The sequence below is a fragment of the Oscarella lobularis genome, chromosome 7 (assembly GCF_947507565.1).
Source record: "Oscarella lobularis chromosome 7, ooOscLobu1.1, whole genome shotgun sequence".
Lineage (NCBI taxonomy): Eukaryota > Metazoa > Porifera > Homoscleromorpha > Homosclerophorida > Oscarellidae > Oscarella > Oscarella lobularis.
This window is the reverse complement of record NC_089181.1, coordinates 2,363,633-2,381,911: the sequence shown is the minus strand read 5'-3', so window position 1 is coordinate 2,381,911 and position 18,279 is coordinate 2,363,633. Positions and strand designations below refer to the sequence as shown.

At 47.0% G+C, this 18,279-nt stretch overlaps 5 protein-coding genes and 1 long non-coding RNA gene across 21 annotated transcripts; 2 read left to right on the top strand and 4 right to left on the bottom strand.

Annotated features, from left to right (window-relative positions):
- Window positions 1-13: 13 nt before the first annotated feature.
- LOC136189515 (presenilin-2-like) lies at window positions 14-2,027 on the bottom strand. The gene is made up of 10 exons (XM_065977503.1): window positions 1,876-2,027; window positions 1,589-1,818; window positions 1,392-1,533; window positions 1,267-1,334; window positions 1,051-1,201; window positions 930-999; window positions 763-861; window positions 479-706; window positions 306-427; window positions 14-237 (listed from the first exon to the last, which is right to left on the bottom strand). Exons 1-10 carry the CDS (start codon window positions 1,990-1,992, stop codon window positions 82-84), a joined length of 1,383 nt encoding a protein of 460 aa, XP_065833575.1. The 5' UTR covers window positions 1,993-2,027; the 3' UTR covers window positions 14-81.
- On the top strand, window positions 87-7,166 carry LOC136189512 (phenylalanine-4-hydroxylase-like). Of its 14 annotated transcripts, none has more exons than XR_010670403.1 (25): window positions 87-223; window positions 293-722; window positions 771-983; window positions 1,057-1,159; window positions 1,210-1,308; window positions 1,375-1,565; window positions 1,616-2,169; window positions 2,234-3,138; window positions 3,189-3,284; window positions 3,334-3,474; window positions 3,534-3,861; window positions 3,910-4,640; window positions 4,687-4,806; window positions 4,860-4,945; window positions 5,001-5,068; window positions 5,114-5,164; window positions 5,223-5,368; window positions 5,432-5,567; window positions 5,629-5,698; window positions 5,749-5,805; window positions 5,856-5,951; window positions 5,996-6,132; window positions 6,195-6,390; window positions 6,444-6,603; window positions 6,784-7,166. XR_010670403.1 is itself a non-coding variant. In XM_065977501.1 (23 exons), exons 12-23 carry the CDS (start codon window positions 4,475-4,477, stop codon window positions 6,232-6,234), a joined length of 1,173 nt encoding a protein of 390 aa, XP_065833573.1. In that variant the 5' UTR covers window positions 87-223; window positions 293-722; window positions 771-983; window positions 1,057-1,159; window positions 1,210-1,308; window positions 1,375-1,565; window positions 1,616-2,169; window positions 2,234-3,138; window positions 3,189-3,284; window positions 3,334-3,474; window positions 3,534-3,861; window positions 3,910-4,474; the 3' UTR covers window positions 6,235-7,166. The 14 variants fall into 14 exon arrangements, 10 of the variants coding, with proteins under 10 accessions (XP_065833573.1, XP_065833571.1, XP_065833570.1 ...); XR_010670402.1 differs by having other exon boundaries at window positions 6,650-7,166; XR_010670404.1 differs by having other exon boundaries at window positions 6,195-6,330; window positions 6,386-7,166.
- A 1,563-nt stretch (window positions 7,167-8,729) lies between these two features.
- On the top strand, window positions 8,730-12,489 carry LOC136188787 (uncharacterized). 3 transcript variants are annotated; one of them, XR_010670298.1, is made up of 10 exons: window positions 8,730-8,885; window positions 8,983-9,097; window positions 9,154-9,311; window positions 9,372-9,568; window positions 9,618-9,683; window positions 9,731-9,796; window positions 9,847-9,905; window positions 10,644-11,116; window positions 11,176-11,748; window positions 12,295-12,489. It is a non-coding gene; the product is annotated as an uncharacterized lncRNA (long non-coding RNA). The 3 variants fall into 3 exon arrangements; XR_010670297.1 differs by lacking the exon at window positions 12,295-12,489 and having other exon boundaries at window positions 11,176-12,280; XR_010670299.1 differs by lacking the exon at window positions 12,295-12,489 and having other exon boundaries at window positions 8,730-8,891; window positions 11,176-12,280.
- LOC136188777 (uncharacterized) lies at window positions 9,404-12,102 on the bottom strand. The gene is made up of 14 exons (XM_065976570.1): window positions 11,388-12,102; window positions 11,192-11,333; window positions 11,064-11,134; window positions 10,933-11,007; window positions 10,801-10,885; window positions 10,625-10,740; window positions 10,480-10,576; window positions 10,364-10,429; window positions 10,217-10,302; window positions 10,086-10,158; window positions 9,949-10,029; window positions 9,843-9,885; window positions 9,693-9,781; window positions 9,404-9,632 (listed from the first exon to the last, which is right to left on the bottom strand). Exons 1-14 carry the CDS (start codon window positions 11,958-11,960, stop codon window positions 9,517-9,519), a joined length of 1,713 nt encoding a protein of 570 aa, XP_065832642.1. The 5' UTR covers window positions 11,961-12,102; the 3' UTR covers window positions 9,404-9,516.
- A 312-nt stretch (window positions 12,490-12,801) lies between the features above and the next one.
- On the bottom strand, window positions 12,802-14,162 carry LOC136188778 (SET domain-containing protein 9-like). Its single transcript, XM_065976571.1, has 9 exons — window positions 14,128-14,162; window positions 13,887-14,078; window positions 13,729-13,822; window positions 13,615-13,676; window positions 13,453-13,560; window positions 13,357-13,405; window positions 13,228-13,309; window positions 13,070-13,171; window positions 12,802-13,013 (listed from the first exon to the last, which is right to left on the bottom strand). The coding sequence occupies exons 1-9, from the start codon at window positions 14,146-14,148 to the stop codon at window positions 12,929-12,931; spliced, it is 795 nt and encodes a 264-aa protein (XP_065832643.1). The 5' UTR covers window positions 14,149-14,162; the 3' UTR covers window positions 12,802-12,928.
- Window positions 14,163-14,209: 47 nt separating this feature from the next.
- LOC136189086 (microtubule-associated protein 10-like) lies at window positions 14,210-16,369 on the bottom strand. Its single transcript, XM_065976930.1, has one exon. It carries the CDS (start codon window positions 16,367-16,369, stop codon window positions 14,210-14,212), a length of 2,160 nt encoding a protein of 719 aa, XP_065833002.1.
- Window positions 16,370-18,279: the final 1,910 nt, after the last annotated feature.

Here is an 18,279-nt window from a genome sequence, read left to right as displayed (position 1 = left end):
CAGAGGACAAGGATTGCTGTTGTATATTTTATTCTTTAGAAATACGATACAGGACTAAACTGACAGCAAATTCCAGTTGCTTCACATGAACACTTGATGCTTCGCCATGGCCGAGACGAAAGGAGATATGAGCCCCGATGTGGCGAAATAGAAAATGATTCCAAACGTGATGGATATGGGAAGCGCCGGCAGAGCTTTCTTCCTCATCAAAAGCCACAAAAGCGTGAGGCAAAGACCCTGGGGGAAAAAAGAGAGAAAAAATGTGACGTAATAAATTAATACTATCGTATAGGATTGGAATTCACCATCAGGATAGAAATGTAGCAGGCGAGAATCACGTTCCAATCGCCGCCACTGTCGCTCGCCGCCTTTCCCAAGAGCAGACTGTAGAAAATGAAGTCGCCCAGGCCGAGCTTTGCTCCCCTCTCTAAAACACCGATGACGTAAATAATTATTTATTATTATATGATCATCTCACTTGGCTGCTCATTGTTCTCATTGGACGACTGCGGTCTACGCGAATCTGATCTGGCGGCAAGACGATCAGCGGCCTGAGTGTGGCGCTGTGATTCGGTCATAGAGCCTTCGTTGTTATGACCGTCATCATCTCCGTCACTGTCCTCCTCGTCATCTTCAGCTTCCTTTCTGCCGCCGCCGCCACCGCCGCCTTCGTTGTCTGCCATTGTGACAGTCCACAGCATTGTGGCTATGTATACGTATACGTAAGTGACAGTGTACATAGAAACGCTACTGCTATTTTACATGAATAGATCAGTGAGGGAAAGATGTTCTCGTTGCGTTCGGCTGCTGTTTCGACGAGGATACGAAGGGGTCCCTTTGGGCACAAGACTGCCAGCAAGTCTATACAACAAGAAAAATATGTGAAGAGGGCTTCTCTCCCTCTCTCTCTCTCTCTCTCTCTTTCTCACCATAAACAACGAAAAAGGCAAGAAGAACCCACGTCGTCCAATCAGGCAAATATTGTATAAAAATCAAGGCCTAGATTAATATTATTATTCTCAATTCTTTTTCTGTTTTGCATGGGCTGACCAATAGTGCGCTGATGAATATGTGATAGGCCTGTTGGACTCGAAGGGGGCCCTTCCAGTGAATGGCAAACATTCCCATGATTCCAAAATTCCACAGAATCATCGCGAAAGTAAACCAGTCCATTGCCTTGTTGTATTTTTCGAGAATGTTGCTACACAGGCATCCAAAAAAAGTCAAAATAGAAACAAAATCCAATCATAATCATGGTAATCTTACACTAGATACAAGCCCGAAAAGAAGAACACCAAAGCAACGGTGGTAAGTATGAGCCAACCGTGAAGAACCTATGCAAGCAGATATAAAATTTATTATTGAATTATATAGGCAATCGCTTCAGATGCCTTATAGCATCTCTTCTTATAGAGAATGACCAGAACGACGGTCATAACAACGACAATGCCGATGAAAACGGAGGCGTTGATGATTGCCTGTCCAAACTGACTTCCTCCACTCGAATCGGTCTCATCGTAGGGAAGATAAATCCTAAAAACACGAGAAATCAAGAAAGAAGAAAAGTGAGATATCTCGTCTCTCTCACAGCTTGTTTCCACTCGAATTCTGATAGGTCGTCACCGAGAGAACGGTCGCAATGACGACGAGCATGCAAATTGATACGGGAACGACGAGAAGAGCGTTGTCGATGCTGTGACGAACGTTTTCCTCTTCGTCGTCGTCGTCGTTGTTTGGGCGACGGCGGCGGGCCTGCGCTGGACGACGGCGTCGCTGGCGTGTCGCCGTCTCGTCGCCGCTCGCGTCCGAGGAACCACGCTAACGAAAACGGGGTGAGATGTCGCCTCGAAATTGGAGAGTTTTCGCGTTTTTTGCCTCTGCTTGCGGCGGGCGCGTTTCGTCGTCTGAGTAGGCTGGAATCGGTTCGGTGCCGAACAGACTCGTCCTTTCGTCGGCCGTTTCGTCGCATTTTGCCGGACTCTCGTCAGCCATTTTTTCAGAGGTTACAATAGCCGTAAAGAATTAGACGCGAAATCGCCGGGAACTTGGGTAGGTCCCCGCTGGTAAAGTAGTCCCCGCACAAAGATTCCCAAAAGATGTTATTCCTGGGCCGAAGACGTTATTTCTATGTCCTTGGCTCTCTTTTCGTTCTTGTCGCTTGTTTCGAATGTGAGTTATTAGACTTGGTGCCCCGCTTGGGGACCTTCGATTCTACAGTATTGCCCGTTCTTAGATTTTCTTCTGGCTAAAGGAGTATTGTCGTCTCATCGTTTGCATCGTTCTGCAGATGGTGGAAGTTCCGTTTTCTCTATCTCTCACGCCTTAGAAGACCAGCACGACGCCGCTGCGAACCAAACGGGCAGCCCCTTTGGTCCAGATCATAACGCAAACAATGGTGACAAGAAAACGCAGTCGAATGTTACATCGATTGCATGGGGGGTGACAGTTTCTGTCCTTGCGACTGCGGTAATAATCGCTGCCGTCGGCATTTATCGCAACCGACGAAAGATTTCGTGCCTGCGTTCAGTCAGACGGAGAGATCGTTGGCAACCTTTGCCATCAATCACAGTCAAACACTCGTCGTCATCAACATCGTATCTGTACAGTACTTCAAAGAAGTTTGACTCCACAGGAGGCATACTTACAGTTGGGAATGGCCTGTTTCAAATGATCGTCCCTCCTCTCAGCATCAGTACAAGAGAAGAAGTAGAGATTGAAGTCAAGTTTCCTCGAGTCAGGGCAAAAGACGAAAAACTTTTGAAAAAGTACTTACCTCTGGCTCCCATCATCGAACTGAAACCGCACAATCAACGGTTCAAGAAGCCCATTCAAATCATCCAGCGGCTCAACAGACTTTCATCAGATCCAAATTTAGATGTAGATGAGAGTCAAATTCAATTGCTTCACTGCTCCAATGACTCGGGAGAGGGAGATTTTATTGCTGACAACGTCATGTTTGACAAGAAACTTTGGAAGGGAAATGATGGATTCTTATACATCTCATACAAAATGACGGAATTCTGTGATTGTGTCGCGTGTTTCCCAAATGGATCCGTCAAATGTGTCGTGCACTGCTACGTTTGTACGCACAATTCGAACAATTCAAAGGAAGTAATGTTTGTTGTCAACAAGGCAGAGGTACGGTTGTTGGATGTAATTATCCTGCTGTAATTCTTTTCTCTGAGTAGAAAGGCCAAAGGAAATTTGATAATAACTGGGTGTTTGTAGGCAAAGCTTTCTTCACTTTACTTCCCACTTCTGAAGATGTCAAATTTACTTTTGGCGTAAGACACGTGCACCTTGTTTACGTGATTATATGCTCATTGCATGCAGGATGAATCAAGTTGCGTGCGCGCTGAAAGGTGCCGACTTGGAGATGAAGTCTATTTTCCGAGACCTCAAGGGCGGTATCCTCCACTGGTTGTCAGAGTCGACAGTGGGGTTGCTGTTTCCGTAGCTATGTGTCAACAATTGGTACCATATAATATACTGCTAGCTATTTGGTATTATAACATCTGATTCTCTGTTGTTAGACTGCAAAAGTGACTCGTGCAGGTGGCGCGATGCCATCTTGTCAAGGAAACCACGTTCGACGCCTGTTGGAGAATGAAGCAGCTCTTCGTGACCTTTTTCGACCAATTGCTTCAAAAGTTACGGAATTGGCAAAAATCCTATTAGAAAGTCCCCGGTTGCGTGGCGACTCGTTAGAATGCTTTCGTAGCGTTGTTGAAGAAGCCAAGGAATTGGTCTGCGTTGAGGAATTGCTTGCCGCAATATACCTGCTGAGGTGTGAGAGCCTGAGGGGTCTGAAAATCAATGATTTCCTGAAAGATCTGGGTGAAATCGCTCAAAACACGAACGGTTAGTTTTTCTGCTTTTGAACTCATCGCATTTACAAGGAGTATTTAGGGAAACTCGTTGAAGAATATATTCAATATATTATAAGGAACGTGTTCGTTTCGACTCCTCGTCCTGTACGTCCTCAGGTCGGCAGACTGGTCGCCAGAGGTCAAGAGGAAGGCTATCGTCGTGCTTATGACTGCTCGGGAAACGATGAAATGTTACTAATTGTTTGTGGCTCTTCAAGTTCTCCTTCAGTTATGACGTTGTCGCCATCTCCAGCTTCTTTTCCAGTTGTAGCACATAGCAATGATGGGACTGGCAGTCCAAACGACCAGCCTGATTCTCCTCGTCCGGGAGATTACTTGAGTCAGGCTGAGGAAAACATTCAGTCTAGCGCCATTCCTGATTCTTGAGAAAACTTGCGCCAGATGAGATCTGATGAGGAATCATTGAATCCCTTTCGTGACCCTTAGCCTTCATTATAAGGCTATATTTATTATTAATACGTTTATTGCATCATATTTTTTTCGGGAGCCTATTCTGTTTTTTTAGAACTCTTATAATCCGGGCTCTAAGACGAGCAACCAGATTCGGCCGCCTCTAGCAAATTCCCTACAACGCGTTCCCTAGAATGGTTCACTCTACGGATGCACGGCAAGCTCGAACCGAATGGTGGCTCTTCACGGAAGCTGTCGGCGTCGTTCTGACCTGGCTAGCATTAGCGTTCTTGGCGATCGTCAAAACGACGCCGAATGGAAAATCGATTCGAGCACGCTGGGAATTCTATCTCAGTAGTGGTACAAAAAGCGCGATAGCACTATTTCTCGCTCCCAAATTCTGTAGCTTTTCTCGCCTTTCCCATCACCTGTCGATTCCTGTTCAACATCGACTCTTCATTATTGAATTATTTAATTATTTTTGCCTTGCTACTGGCTTTTGCTGAGTGGAAAAACAAAAAGCAGAGTAGGCGGGCATATGATCAGCACTAATTGATTGCAGCGATGAGTGTCTTTCAGAAATTTGGTTTCCAAGGAGAGCTTGTGATCTAGATCAGCTGCCGAGACGGATATTGGAATTTAATGGTTCTGGCCTAGACGATCCTGTCAGTCAATGGCTCACACGGATTTCTCAGCTATTGGAAACCGCATTATTCATAGGCTGTCAAAGATTTTGTGTATCGAACAAGAAGAAACCAAATTGGAAGCATTGCGCTAACTCACAAACAGTACGTCTTACAACCAATCACAAATGAGATTACTTATTTTCTTAGTGGCCAAACCATACCAAGAATTCAATACAACAAAGAAGAGGTCAAGACATGGTAATACAAAATGCGTTGTCCTCGTAACTGGTACACGTATGTTCCTGGCCGCAATAAGGGGTGTAGTGTATCGGGCTCTTCGCCAACTTCACGCCCGGCACGCCTGCAAGGAATACAACGAGGGATTTGCTCTCCTTGAAGCCCACTGCAACTTTTCTGAGCATACGATCCCTCAACTAGAAGACATATCAAATTATTTAGAAAGTAGGTCCCATACAGTATCAGTAAGTATCAGTAAAATGTACTGGGCTAATGGCCTTGACGTAGAATGTACGGACTTTCGACTGCGTCCAATTGGTGGCCAGCTGTCATCGCGCGATTTTCTTGCTGGATTGGCTTTTCGAACTTTTCATGCAACTCAGTACATACGCCACGGAGCGAATCCCTTCTTTTCAGTGGAAGTGTAAGTTCGCTTTTTGTTATACCTGTCTCATATTACGGAATAAATTGATTTGACTATGCAGGGACGCGTGTCACGATTTGCTGGGTCACATGCCTCTTTTGACGAACAAGAAATTCGCAGATTTTTCACACGTCAGCTTTTCTAAGCTGTTCTGGATTGGAATTACTTGTCGTTTGCTTAGGAAATCGGTTTGGCTTCTCTTGGAGCATCTGAGGAAACCATCAAAAAATTGGATAAGGTAAATCTTTTCTCAGACGCTTTTCGTCGAGCTGTGTGACTTTGAGATAGTGTTACTGGTATACGGCTGAGTTTGGACTCAGCAAGGAAGAGGGTCGATTAAAGGCCTACGGTGCTGGCCTACTAGGCTGTGTCAAAGAGCTGCAGGTACGCTCAGTTGTTAGTTCTTTTCTTTTTCTCATCTTTTCCAGTTTGCTATGGAGAGTAATGAGGCTGAACGACAGGCATACGACCCGTCAAAAGCGACGGTTTATACGCATCCTGATTATGGATTTCAGGGTTTATATCTTTTCTCGGAGAGTATTCAAGAAGCCATGGACAAGACGAGGTAGAGATGTACCCTGATTAATTAATGATGAATTAGTACGTTGTTTATTATTATTATAACAGGGAGTTCTTACAGCAACTGCTCGTAGACCCTGTGCAATGACAAAGCAATCATTTCTTTTCATAATTTGAAACGATTAGCGCAAAATTATTCCTGTACACAGCCTCAACTAGCAACGCGTAGAAGTCGGTACAAAAGGTAAGGGCTCAACAGATAAAATGCAACAAAGTCATTAAAACCAAAGCAAATGCAGACACGGTAGATACAAGTAGACGTCTAATCCCCACTGACATCATAATATTGGTCCGAAGGATTTAGACTCGAATCTGAAAGAGAACAGAAAAAAAATTATGTGTTGGGACTCGAGGATTTATGATGGTACTGTTCACGCGCGAGCGGCACTTGCAGATCAGGCGCATGGAACGCCACTCGTGCATAAGAAGTAGAAACGGGAACGCCCACTTTCGAGAGGTAAGTGTCTCCCTTTCGTTGCGCGCGAGCGACGCTTGCGGTTCAGGCGCAAGGAACGCCACTCCTGCATAAAAAGTACAGACTCCCGACGGCACAGTTGTACCGTTTGACCTACCAGTGCCTGCAACTCGTTGCGCGCGAGCGGCGCTTGCGCTTCAGGCGCATGTAACTCTTGCACAGTGTAGAGTTGACGGGAACGAACGCCCATACAAGTGTCTGCAACTGGTTGCGCGCGAGTGGCGCTTGCAGATCAGGCGCAAGGAACGCCACTCTCGCATAAAAAGTACTTTGTAAATGTTAGCGGGAACGCCCATTTTCGAGGGGCAAGTGTCTTCAACTCGTTGCGCGCGAGCGGCGCTTGCGGATCAGGCGCATGGAACGCCACTCCTGCATAAAAAGTAGAGTTGGTTGGAGCGCCTTTATATACTCCCTACGGCACAATTGACGGATCTTTATACTCCCTACGGCACAGTTGACGGAGTTTTATACTCGGAATTTTGACCTACTCATTTATCTGAAATAAGTTGTGCCTTTTTTTATTGATTATATCTTTCAGGTTGATACGGGAGTTGTCTAAAACACGTTAGCCACAAAGAAGAAATATCGGTCTGCGTCTAGGGCCTTTAGCTGCTCAGAACTCGGCGCAGGCGAAAGCAAAGACACCTCTTCGCCTGTCGAATGCATCAGGAGACGCCTTGCAGCGCGCCGCTCTCTCTAGCGGCAGATTCATCACCATTCTCTTTTTCCCTAGATCTACACCTCTTTGTTTCGCTAAAATCGTCTTCGATGATGTCCCTACAGAGTTCTGCCGTATTTTCCGAAGCCTGCTCTAGGTCTGAAAACGAAATGGCGAGCCTCCGATTTCGTCGAATGTGTGTGAAAACCCTTGCCTTCCACGTTGATCAATTCGGTCAGAAAACCATCCAGTAGATCGCAGGCTGAACGAGAATCAAATCTGGACGAATGCGTGACGGCCACGTACACGATCAAGTTGCGCACATTCGATTGTATTTCGTACAGTAATTTTACAGTACATGCACTCATGCAGAAACCTATCTATAGCGTGTCCACTGTATTTTCGATCGTTTTCTTAGTCTTCGTCGATCGTTCTCTCTTCGATCTTCGTTTTCCTTCCGCGCTCGCGATCTAAAAATCAAATCCCAATTAGTCACTGTCAAAAGATCGTTTTACGTACCTTTTCTGAATGCGTCCGTATTAGCGTTACCCGAGCTACACCACGGGGAGGTTCGGACGCTTCGTAGCTCAAGGCAGCCACCGCAAAGCAATGGCCACCCGTTCCAAAAAGTTTCGGGCGAGTTTTAGCCTCATAGGCCACCTCAACCAGTATCCGCCTGGACGAGTAGTCGGCCCCTAATACCGAGTCCCCCGGCGCGACGATACCTGACCACATTGGTAAGCCGAAGCTAAGAACCAGGGCTTCTGAGATGGAGAGCGGCTGACCACCGTTTGTAGGAGTCGACAGGAAAGGACGTGCAATGCCCAGATCGAATTCTCCTGAGCCAGATCATCCGCAATCTAATCGTGCCAGTTGGTGAGATAAGTGCCGGCAACCAGACCGCTTGCGACACCCCCTCCGAGCCGTACCCACTCTGCCTAACGCAGGCCGTGCTCGTTTGGCAACAATAAGACTTATAGGCGATCTTTCTGCTCAGTGCGTGAACCGAGGCCGAAGCCCCCCATCGCCCTGCTTAGAGGCTCCGGCACGGGATTAATCCGTGGGCCACGCTGATCCGACGATCCAGACTGTCCTTTTGCCAATCTCCCGAGCCAGTCCGTCAAGGATGAGACGCAGATTGCTCCACGCCGCACCCACCCTAGGCCGCAACTGAAGGAGAATCCGTGTGCACTTCCCTTTTGAACCGTGTAGCTCCGCCCAGCGCGCTCATTGGTCCGTTGAGGTCACGTTGGGTTCAACTAGCGCTCTGGTTGGTTCCTTCGAATAGGTGCGAATTTTTAATGACCGTTTGACCATCGATTGCATCATGATCCATGGTCAGCAAATCTATTCTTGGCAATAATGATGTAAGATTTCTCGCCTCAAGGTCAAGATGGCGTACGATGCCTCGTGGTCGCGTTTCTTCTTCTTCGAAGTTTCGTCTTACGTTTCGCTGTACATTATCGTCGATTGGCTCTTTCGCGGGCTTGTCGAACGGCCCGGACCATCGGGAAAACGAACACGTGATCGAAGCATAGCATAGAAACGGCCGATTTCGGCGACGACGACGACGCGGGAGCCAACAACGATGCAAAATACGGCATCTGTGAGCGTATGGGCGATCGGGTGCCCGATTTTCGCGATGAAAAGGGCGATCCGTCCACCCGGACGTCGCCGATCACTTTCGCTTCGTTTTTTTGCAGTGCCAGCGGCAATTCAGAACGACCAGCCTGATTCTTCTCGCCCAGAAGAAAACTTGAGTCAGGCGGTAGAGGGATTTGATGTGGAAGCTGCTGTCATTTCGTCTGATGCAACCAGGCAACTTATTTTATTTTATTCATATATCATATGCATTAGTCATACCTTCCTTTTAGCGGTCGCATGTAACGTGTGCAAACTATCTATTGTTACACACAGCTGAACGACAGGCATACGACCCGTCAAAAGCGACCGTTTATACGCATCCTGATTATGGATTTCAGGGTTTATATCTTTTCTCCGAGAGTATTCAAGAAGCCATGGACAAGACGAGGTAGAGATGTACCCTGATTAATGATGAATTAGTACGCTGTTATTATTATTATTATAACAGGGAGTTCTTACAGCAACTGCTCGCAGACCCTGTGCAATGACAAAGCAATCATTTCTTTTCATAAATTGAAACGATTAGCGCAAAATTATTCCTGTACACAGCCTCAACTAGCAACGCGTAGAAGTCGGTACAAAAGGTAAGGGGTTCAACAGATAAAATGCAACAAAGTCATTAAAACCAAAGCGAATGCAGACACGGTAGATAGAAGTAGACAATCCCCACTGACATCATAATATTGGTCCGAAGGATTTAGACTCGAATCTGAAAGAGAACAGAAAAAATTATGTGCTGGGTTGAAACGGATTTATGATGGTACTGTACCTCGATGGCACGTCACCAAGTTCACGTATTTAACCCAGGCTAAGTCGACGTTTCTGTCTGTCATGGATCTTAGCAGGGACGAAGCGTCACTGCAAGAAGAGCTCGTGCGTCGTATCGCGCGCATTTTTAATTAATTAAGCGAAAACTTACTCAGGACTCGTCGGAATATCAGGAAAGTGAAAGTCGAGGCAATCTGAGAAAAGAAAATACAGCGTAAGAAGAAATCAGTAGCAGTGTAATTCGGGTAGATACATACACGTCGTTGCACGATTGTCTAAATCTGGCCCGGTTTCATTTGGAAACACGACACTCCGGCCAAATTCCCACAAAGTTGTTACTTAGAAAGACAGAGACTGTCTATGTATGCACTGATAGCGTTAGCTAGGAGCTCACTGTGATCGTGTCTGCAAGCCATGGGCAGCTCACGTTCGCAATCGACGTTGACGAACTCGTATTTTCTAATCGACTATCACGGTCAGACGTGACGATTTACAGACTCGTTTTCTTTTTTCTTTTTCGCTTACCGCCGGGTCTTGAATGCGTTTGAACGCCGTGCACGTTCCCTTTTCGCACAAACTCGACTCGCCTTCTCCCCAAAACCAAACGCATTCTACACAAGACACACGGTTGTATAAAGCCTTCGCCGATGAAAACTTTTCTTTTCTGTGCACCGAACACCCGGTTGTCCTGCATTCGCGAAAAGACGGGACTGTAGCCGCAACTGATAACGCTTTCCGCTACACACGACATTGTAGCCTCTTTTTTTCAATATCTTCTTTTCTCTAACCTGCTTGCTCGTCCATCATTCCCGCAGAGTCGATCCCATCAGCTAAGTAAGCGTATCCCTGCGTCGTGCCGTCGTCCGCTTGAATTTCTATCTCGAACTAACGAAAGAAAGATAGATGTACAATAATTTTTCACAATACCCAAACCGTCGTTCGATCTTCGTAGATGCCGGTGAACTGTCGGGAGAGCGCCGAGACGGATCCACCCGAACCCCTCCTGGTGCCACATCGCTGTGGAACGAATTCCTTGGTGGAGGTCAACTCTACGCGAAGGAGAAAGGTTCTAATTATAATTGGGGGCCGGAGACAGGGGAATGGGACACCATCAAATTTTCTGAAGTCAGTTGATTGGTGAAACCACTTTCCGCTATACTTGCACGGAGCCATCATGATGATTTGACGATTTTTCTAAATTGGGCCGTTGAGAACGTGAATTCATCGATGCAAAATCTTACGGAGAAAACTTTAGTCGCGCTGGGCCACTGAATCGGTGAACTTAGCGGGTCGTAAAAGAGAGGATCGGGAGTGGGCTATATATGGGACCATTTCAATTAAACGAAAATCGTCTCTCTTGCAGAAGACTTGCCGATGATCTTATGAAATCATTCAAATCGGCTGGCGTATAAATCAAATCTCCGAGTATGTTTTCTATGGGATCTAAGCAAAGAATTCACTCATTTTCTAAAATTTTGTTTTAGGAATGTGCGCCGGCACCTTCGACCAGTGCCTGTTGACTGCATCCGAATCGTTGCATGGGGCTCGTGTCAACGTCAATGATAATGATTTCACGCGAATTCCCACTTCGTCTCGCAAAGTCGCTGAAAATGTTCAAGATTTCGGACCAAGAGGGCGAATCCTAAACGGCATCCGGGAAATCTCTCATACTTGATAGCCGAACTTCCCACCTCACCTCCGTGCATCCGGAAAATTCTCCGTAATCCTTGATTCCGAGGAACTCGAAGCATATATCGACGGTCGACGAATACTCGTAGAGTCCGAGCGTGTTGAGCTCTCGCTTCAGCGTTCGACACACATCGGGCACGGGCTTGCAAACGCGCAACTCCGGCGTCAGCAAACTGACGCGCGCGAGCGTCAAGTGAAAGCGTCGCACGCCGAAATCGAGCTGCTCCTCGAGACTCAGCGTCTGATCGAACAGCCGAAATTTTCCCGTCGCCGTAAAACACTTGGTCAAGCCGTCGTTCGACGACGGGCAAACGTGTCGCGTCGTCGTCGTCGTGTCGTCGTAGCTGGCGGCGCCGAACGTCGCTTCGGTGCGTAGGGAGCTGTAGTGGAGGGAGTTGGCCGATTGGTATGTGCCGCAGTAGAGGTTCGTCGCGACGCTGTTCTGTCGGGTTAGATAGTATTGCGATTTCATTGCGAGACGACGCCAGTAGTCGCGGTCGAGCGCGGACGCGTTTTGGGCCGTCGACGAGCTCGACAAAGTCAGGGAGAGGATCAGTGGTAGCCACGCCCTGTTTGCCATATTGGTACCGCCCTCGAAAACGTTGTCAATTATTTGAGTCCACAGTTCTCTAACGGTGCTGGTGGAGTGTTATTAGGCGTGCCAGGAGGTGCCAGGAGGAGTCAGGGAGGCCTGGAGGGCTTAGGGTCGCGTTTGATATTAATTAGTTGAATCCCACGGAATTTGCGTTTTTTATATCAAAAATTTCAGTTGGGCGTTTATATAAAATTGATATTTGATGCTACACTAGCATTTTTTTGGCATGTCCCCACTCCCCAGTGAATAGAAGACGTTCTTTCTCCCAGGGCTTGTCAGCTGTTGAATGAAAATCTAGGAATAACTTCGTGCTTTCTAGACTTTCTCTCGTTGGGTCTCCTTCATAGAAAATAAAAATGTGCTTGGAATCATTGTCATTGGAAAAGAATGAAATCAACGAAGAGGTAGAGGCATAAAGAAAGGACGCTGCAAGAGGCAAGGAAGAGTAGCGACTTGGCGCCCAGGGCACTGATACTGTATTTGGTTGCTATGCGCATGCGCGGAAAAACATGGCGTCTGAACACGATCCATGGCGTCTCAACAATGCTGCTCTACTGAATCAGGTACGCACGTCGAGCTCATTCCAAATTAGATCGCCAATGTCTTCGGAACAGATCGCGACACTGGCCTGGGCGAACGAGGGCGGAGACGGAGCCGCGATGCAGCAGTTCTACTCGAGCGGACGAATTCTTTACGAGATCTACTCGCGGTTTAAGCAAGTCGGCGAGCAAGAGAAAGCGATTCGGAGGGCAAGAGAAAATAATCAATTTTCCCAATTCGCCTTATAAGATTATTTATCAGGCTGCTTACGTCGAAAAGATCACGGAATACGTCGAAGCGAACAAACGTCTTCCAAAGGAGAAACTCGCTGCCGGCGTGCAGAAGATTATAGCAGAATTCGCAAGCGAAATTAATTGATTGATTGATTGATTCTCTAAATACGGTATGTACAATTACGTCGTCCATCGTCGTTTGTCTTCTTCGCCGTCTACGGGGAAATACCATTCGGGTAGTTGCCCTTTGGGATTGAGTCGATAGCTGTGAATTCACTTATTGATTCATATATATATTTATACATGTTGGGTGTATCGCACTTGACTAGAAGTTCTTCGTCTTGTACGTGTCTGGTTGTGACCATTACCAGACAGCGCATGTGCGAACGGGTCTTGTAAAGAAATCCAGGTCTTTTGAAGTACCTTGGTGAGGCACGCACATTAGAGGATTGACTGTATAAAAAAGTCTTGAGCTTTACCTGTTGGGGATTAGAGGAACAAGGTGGCTTGGGAACGTCACTGGGACGTCGTAGGAAAAGGGCATGACATTTGGCAGTGTGCCTAAAGACGAGCACAACAGTATATAGAACTGATTCTGCATCCTCTACCTTTCGGCGGATGGTTAATCAGATGGCCAAATGCGTAAGGATTCGCGTCCTAGTGAATCAATACAAATAAACCCATACTCCTAACCTTTTTCTTACCTTGTATTCATTGGCATTGACGATTGCACCATCGTGCCTTGACATCATGTAAAGATTGTACTCCGGATCAGCACCGGTAGGTAAACTTTTTGCATGAGGCGGAAGATACTGAGAAGACCACCAAATAGAATGAAAATATCTAACAAGGAAACTCATTCCTACCACTACACCAGGAAAAAAGGCTACGACACTTCCAGGCACAGCTCGTCCCCGAAGAAACACTCCTACAGTACAATACAAGACAATGGGGGTAAGGCACTGGTTGATCATTTATACCGTGGCCTGCTTTAGGGTGATCAATTGCTGAAGGACAAACATCGAGACTGAAGCTAATCGTGCTGTCACGTTTGTCTTCTAGCAAACGAATGACCTATTATCGTGGAAGAGCACAAGTTAAAAAAGAACAGATATGGCATTCCCCTCCCTCTCTCTACCTGTGCGTTGATGGCAGTGTGGACTTGGAGGTGCTGCTTGGAGAAGCGCACTTTCTGATCAGGTTTGCGCACTCTGACGTCTTCGCCTCCGCACTCGTTATAATAATGCGTCAGATGATAGAGACGCCACACGTCCAACTGCTCCTGAAATTGTTGGCTGCCCGTCAATCGCCTTGCCAATCGTCCAAACAGCTAAACCCAGGAAAGTTACTCAAAAATAGTCGATAGACTAAGCACCGACTAGATTTAGAAGCAGAGACATTGCACGACTACAATAGTAGCCGGGACATAGAAACGCCCGGCTTCGAAAACTACAAACTTCGCTAAAAAGTATATCCGAAGTTCGGATTCGACGTTAGCTTGTCTATGGACTGGATTATAGGTCGAGCTGATCCAGCGCTTGAGAGCGAGCTCGAATATCCTGAATGGTGCACGGATCGACTGGAACCGGACACTGAACTCGTCTCGTCGCCATCTCCTTCGTCTTCAGAATCCGTTTTATTCTCAAAATCGTCCGAATAGTCGTCGCCTTCTTCTTCGTCTTCAGCATTGCTGCTGATTGGCTTCAAATCGGTGAGACTTGCTATTTTGGGGAGAGACGATTCGAGCGGCTCAATTTCGTCCTCCTCTCCTTCCGTTCCTGACATAGGTGATATAGGCGATGGGGTGAAGAATTTGACGTCAGATTTTGCCAGCAAGTCTTCAACGTGAAGAGACGAATGGGTCGATGGACTGGGGCTTCTTTCCACGACGACTTCGTCCTCCTCCTCCTCCTCCTTCGTTTCCAAGTCAGCTTCGTCATTGATGACTATTTCTGGTAACCGTACTTCTAGGATTCCATTGGAATTGCGACTGGAGCCTACAGCTGGCTTCGAGGAACGAGAACTCGATGATGACGACGATGATGAAGAGGAGGAACTGGAGCTTGAACTTCTCGTCTTAGAACTGCTACCGCTTCTCAGACGCTCTTTGACGGCAGTAAGACTTTCCCCTGAGATTGTACTTTGGGCTTGGGTTTGCACTTCCTTTTCCCTTTGGCTCTTTGGCTTCTGGTTACGACTCTGTTCCAACGTTGTCCCCTTATGCTTTCTCCTCTTATGATACGCAAATGGAGTGGGTGTAGATTCCGCTGGGGCCCTTTGCTTCTTCGGAAATTGAGCAAAATTGCGATAGGGGAGCGGAGACACACGGTGTCGCTGTTGGCAACTGCCCACGTGATAACTTTTAGGCTCTTCTCTAACAGGCGCTTTCTTTCTCTGTTTAGAATAAACCGGTTTTCTTTTCCTCTCCAACTTGAGACGTTCATAGACTAACGAAGTCAATTGGGAAAGGGTATCGGGAGAGGGAGATGGTCCTTGGTAAAAGTCAGGAGGCGTGTTTTCCTCGTCAACACGTTTCTCTTCCGGCAAATCAACCTTGGCTTCCACAGGTACTTCATCACGCTTTTCCTCCACAGACAATACTTTCTGATTTTCTAACTGTTTAAGCTCCAACAGAAGACCGTTAAGAAGTGAAAACTGAGCCGGAAAGGGCGACGTACGAGGCAGCGGAGCGTCTTCCTCAGAAACGTTCATTGCTGCCTTTTTCTCCTTGTCTTCGACAACGAGTGGACGTGCGTTTGGATTTCCACTAGTCATCAGAGTTTTCCAATGCTCGTTTTCCGTCTCCAGATCCACAGGCTGTTCCACTATCTCCTCCTCCTCCTCCTCCTCTTCCTCCTCTACGTCATCAGTTGTAGCAGTCACAGACGCTTCGACATCTGCAGCCTGACTATTGTAATACATCGGAGGCGGACACAAGGTATTGGCCTCATACTTTTCCCCATTTTCACCAGTCTCATTCGTCAATACAGGAAGAGCCTCCGGCAAAATCGGCACGCTCGAACCATCATCACCTTCCTTCTCCTCCTCCTCCTTCTCAATCGGTTTCATTGCAACGTGGGATTCCAGCACGGGACCAAGACTATATAGCCTGTAAGCAAGCCGAACCTCTCCCACTTTGCTTCCCATCAGATTATAGACGGTATGCGTTCCTTTTGCTCCCCAGGCAGCGGGAATTGCTCGGCCTTGACTGGAAATCGAACGGCCAATTTCTTCGACGGCGCGATCGAGTCGAATCGTCGCGGTTCCGACGAGACAGGCGGGCTCCTTCCACACGTCGAGCAACATCAAATATAGGGGAGTGGTCATCAAGTGTCGTCGCAATCGATCGAAAGTCATTTTGAATAGGCACGATTTGCCCTTTCTAAATGGAAATCGTCCGTCGGCGTTTTTGAGATTTTGAACATCGCCTGGAATTCGATTTGTGACCGCTCGCGAGTGAGCTCGAAGGGTCGTGACGCTACAGGGATTCAGAAGATGAATGACGACTGTCGGCATGTCGACAAGTCTGAAGGCAATCGCCGGAACGATGCACGGCACGTTCAAGTTTTCGACGAAGTCAACGACCAATTCCAAGGAGAACAAACCCGGCTCTTTACTCATTCGAATGGCGAAATGGCGGGACGGCACAACGGCACAACGGTAACGATAACGTGCGCTAACCCCTGTCGTGATACGTCGCCCTGATACGTCGCAGTGGCTGAGCAGAACTTCAACGGCGTCATGCAGGCTGCCACCTAGGCTACAGAGGTAAGCGGAATTCTAAAAGCAGCGCGACACATTTGTGAAACGCTCGGGGCCCTCGACGTTGCAAAAAGATCTTAGGGATGGTCACACATAGGAGGTTTTGCGTTTGTGCAATTTTTCGGAGACGAAGAGGTTGACTGCGGTCCCAACGTCCTCGGCAGAGACGGGTTGGTCCAAGACCACGGGGTTCGCAATTTAATTATAAGTCGCAAACCCCTAAAAGGCCATTGTATGCCTCCTGTGGTATGAGGCAATATCGTCTAAACGGCCACCTCTCCTGGGCACGAGGAGAAAAACTGCCCACCCTATGGCGTGCATCTTTGAACAGGGGCTACTATCTTTATTGGTAGTCTCTGTCGGAGAACGATGTCTACATCGAAAACGTGCCTGCATGCGTCTACAGAGGACGGTAGCAGGGACACATCAGCTGTGGGGACTGCAGCTCTCCGTCAGGATTTATCCGGTAAGCAGATTCATTGCCTCATATTTGGCTAAGTGTGTTTTTTTAGGACTGGGGGTCCTGAGCATGACCCTGTCATTAAAAAACTGCTCTACCGGGGTCCCGGGCATGACCCCATTATCAAAAACTGCCTCGCAGGGGTCCTGGGCATGACCCCGTCAAAACTGCCTTTGCACGAAACGCGAGGAGACACTCTATGCATTTTTTTCAAATTTATTAAATAAAGTGACCGTCCCTTCCCTTGTCTACAAGTGAGCAGTTTTTGATGACGGGGTCATGCTCAGGACCCCGGCTGAGAGCAGTTTTTTGATCACTAGGTCGTGCTCAGGACCCCATCTCCTAAAGAACGAATGTTAATAACAACAAACACTGCTTTCTGACATAGTTACCTGTCTTTTGTGACGCCCACGCGGCGGGAGATGAGATGACGTGCGCTCGCGCGGCGGGGCGTTGCATGGTGGTGTGAGCGCGCTGAGCTATACACAGGGCACGTGGTGCAAAGCTGCGCTACCGTGCAAATTAAAAAAACGCTACAAAAGCTATATATACATAAAGTTGCTACTGCTTTTCCCAGCTTTCCAATCAACACTAAACACTGCAAAAAAAGACCTGTGTTATATGAGACGACAAACTGTAAAGTTGCACCTTTTCTGTGAGCAACTTCCAGTTGCACTCTGATCAATTCCTGTAACAAATAATAATTGACAATCCATATGCGGCTTACTTTGACTTTCCAGAAGATCTTCCAGCTGAGTCAGTTCCTGAAAAAGAAATAGTACAGAAAAATCGCCATAAAATTATTGGCAATTTATACGCTTACCCACTGACCTAAAGAATGGATTAGCTATGTGAGAGATGGCATGAAATTACCTCAAAAATCCATTGACCTAAAACCTGTGAATAAAATAAAAGCCTACTAGACTACACCTACAGAAAAATAATCTAGAAACAAATGGAACCTAGCTATTGACCTAGATTACCTCAAAAATCTATTGATCTAAATAACAGATTAGCTACGTGAAGAACAATGGCGCCTAAATTACCTTGAAAATCCACTGACCTAAAACCTGTGAATAAAATAAAAACCTAAACCTACTCTACACCTAAAAGAAAATATAAAATAATGGCACCTAGATTACCTCAAAATCCATTGACCTAAAATATTCCTATATTCTAATCAACCTAGATTACCTCAAAATCCATTGAGAAACGGTCTAAAGCACGTGGCGGCTGCTAGCTAAGCACGAGGGGAAGGAGCTACAAGCCTACTACAGAATCCGCCCTACCCTACTGGCAGCCACCAACT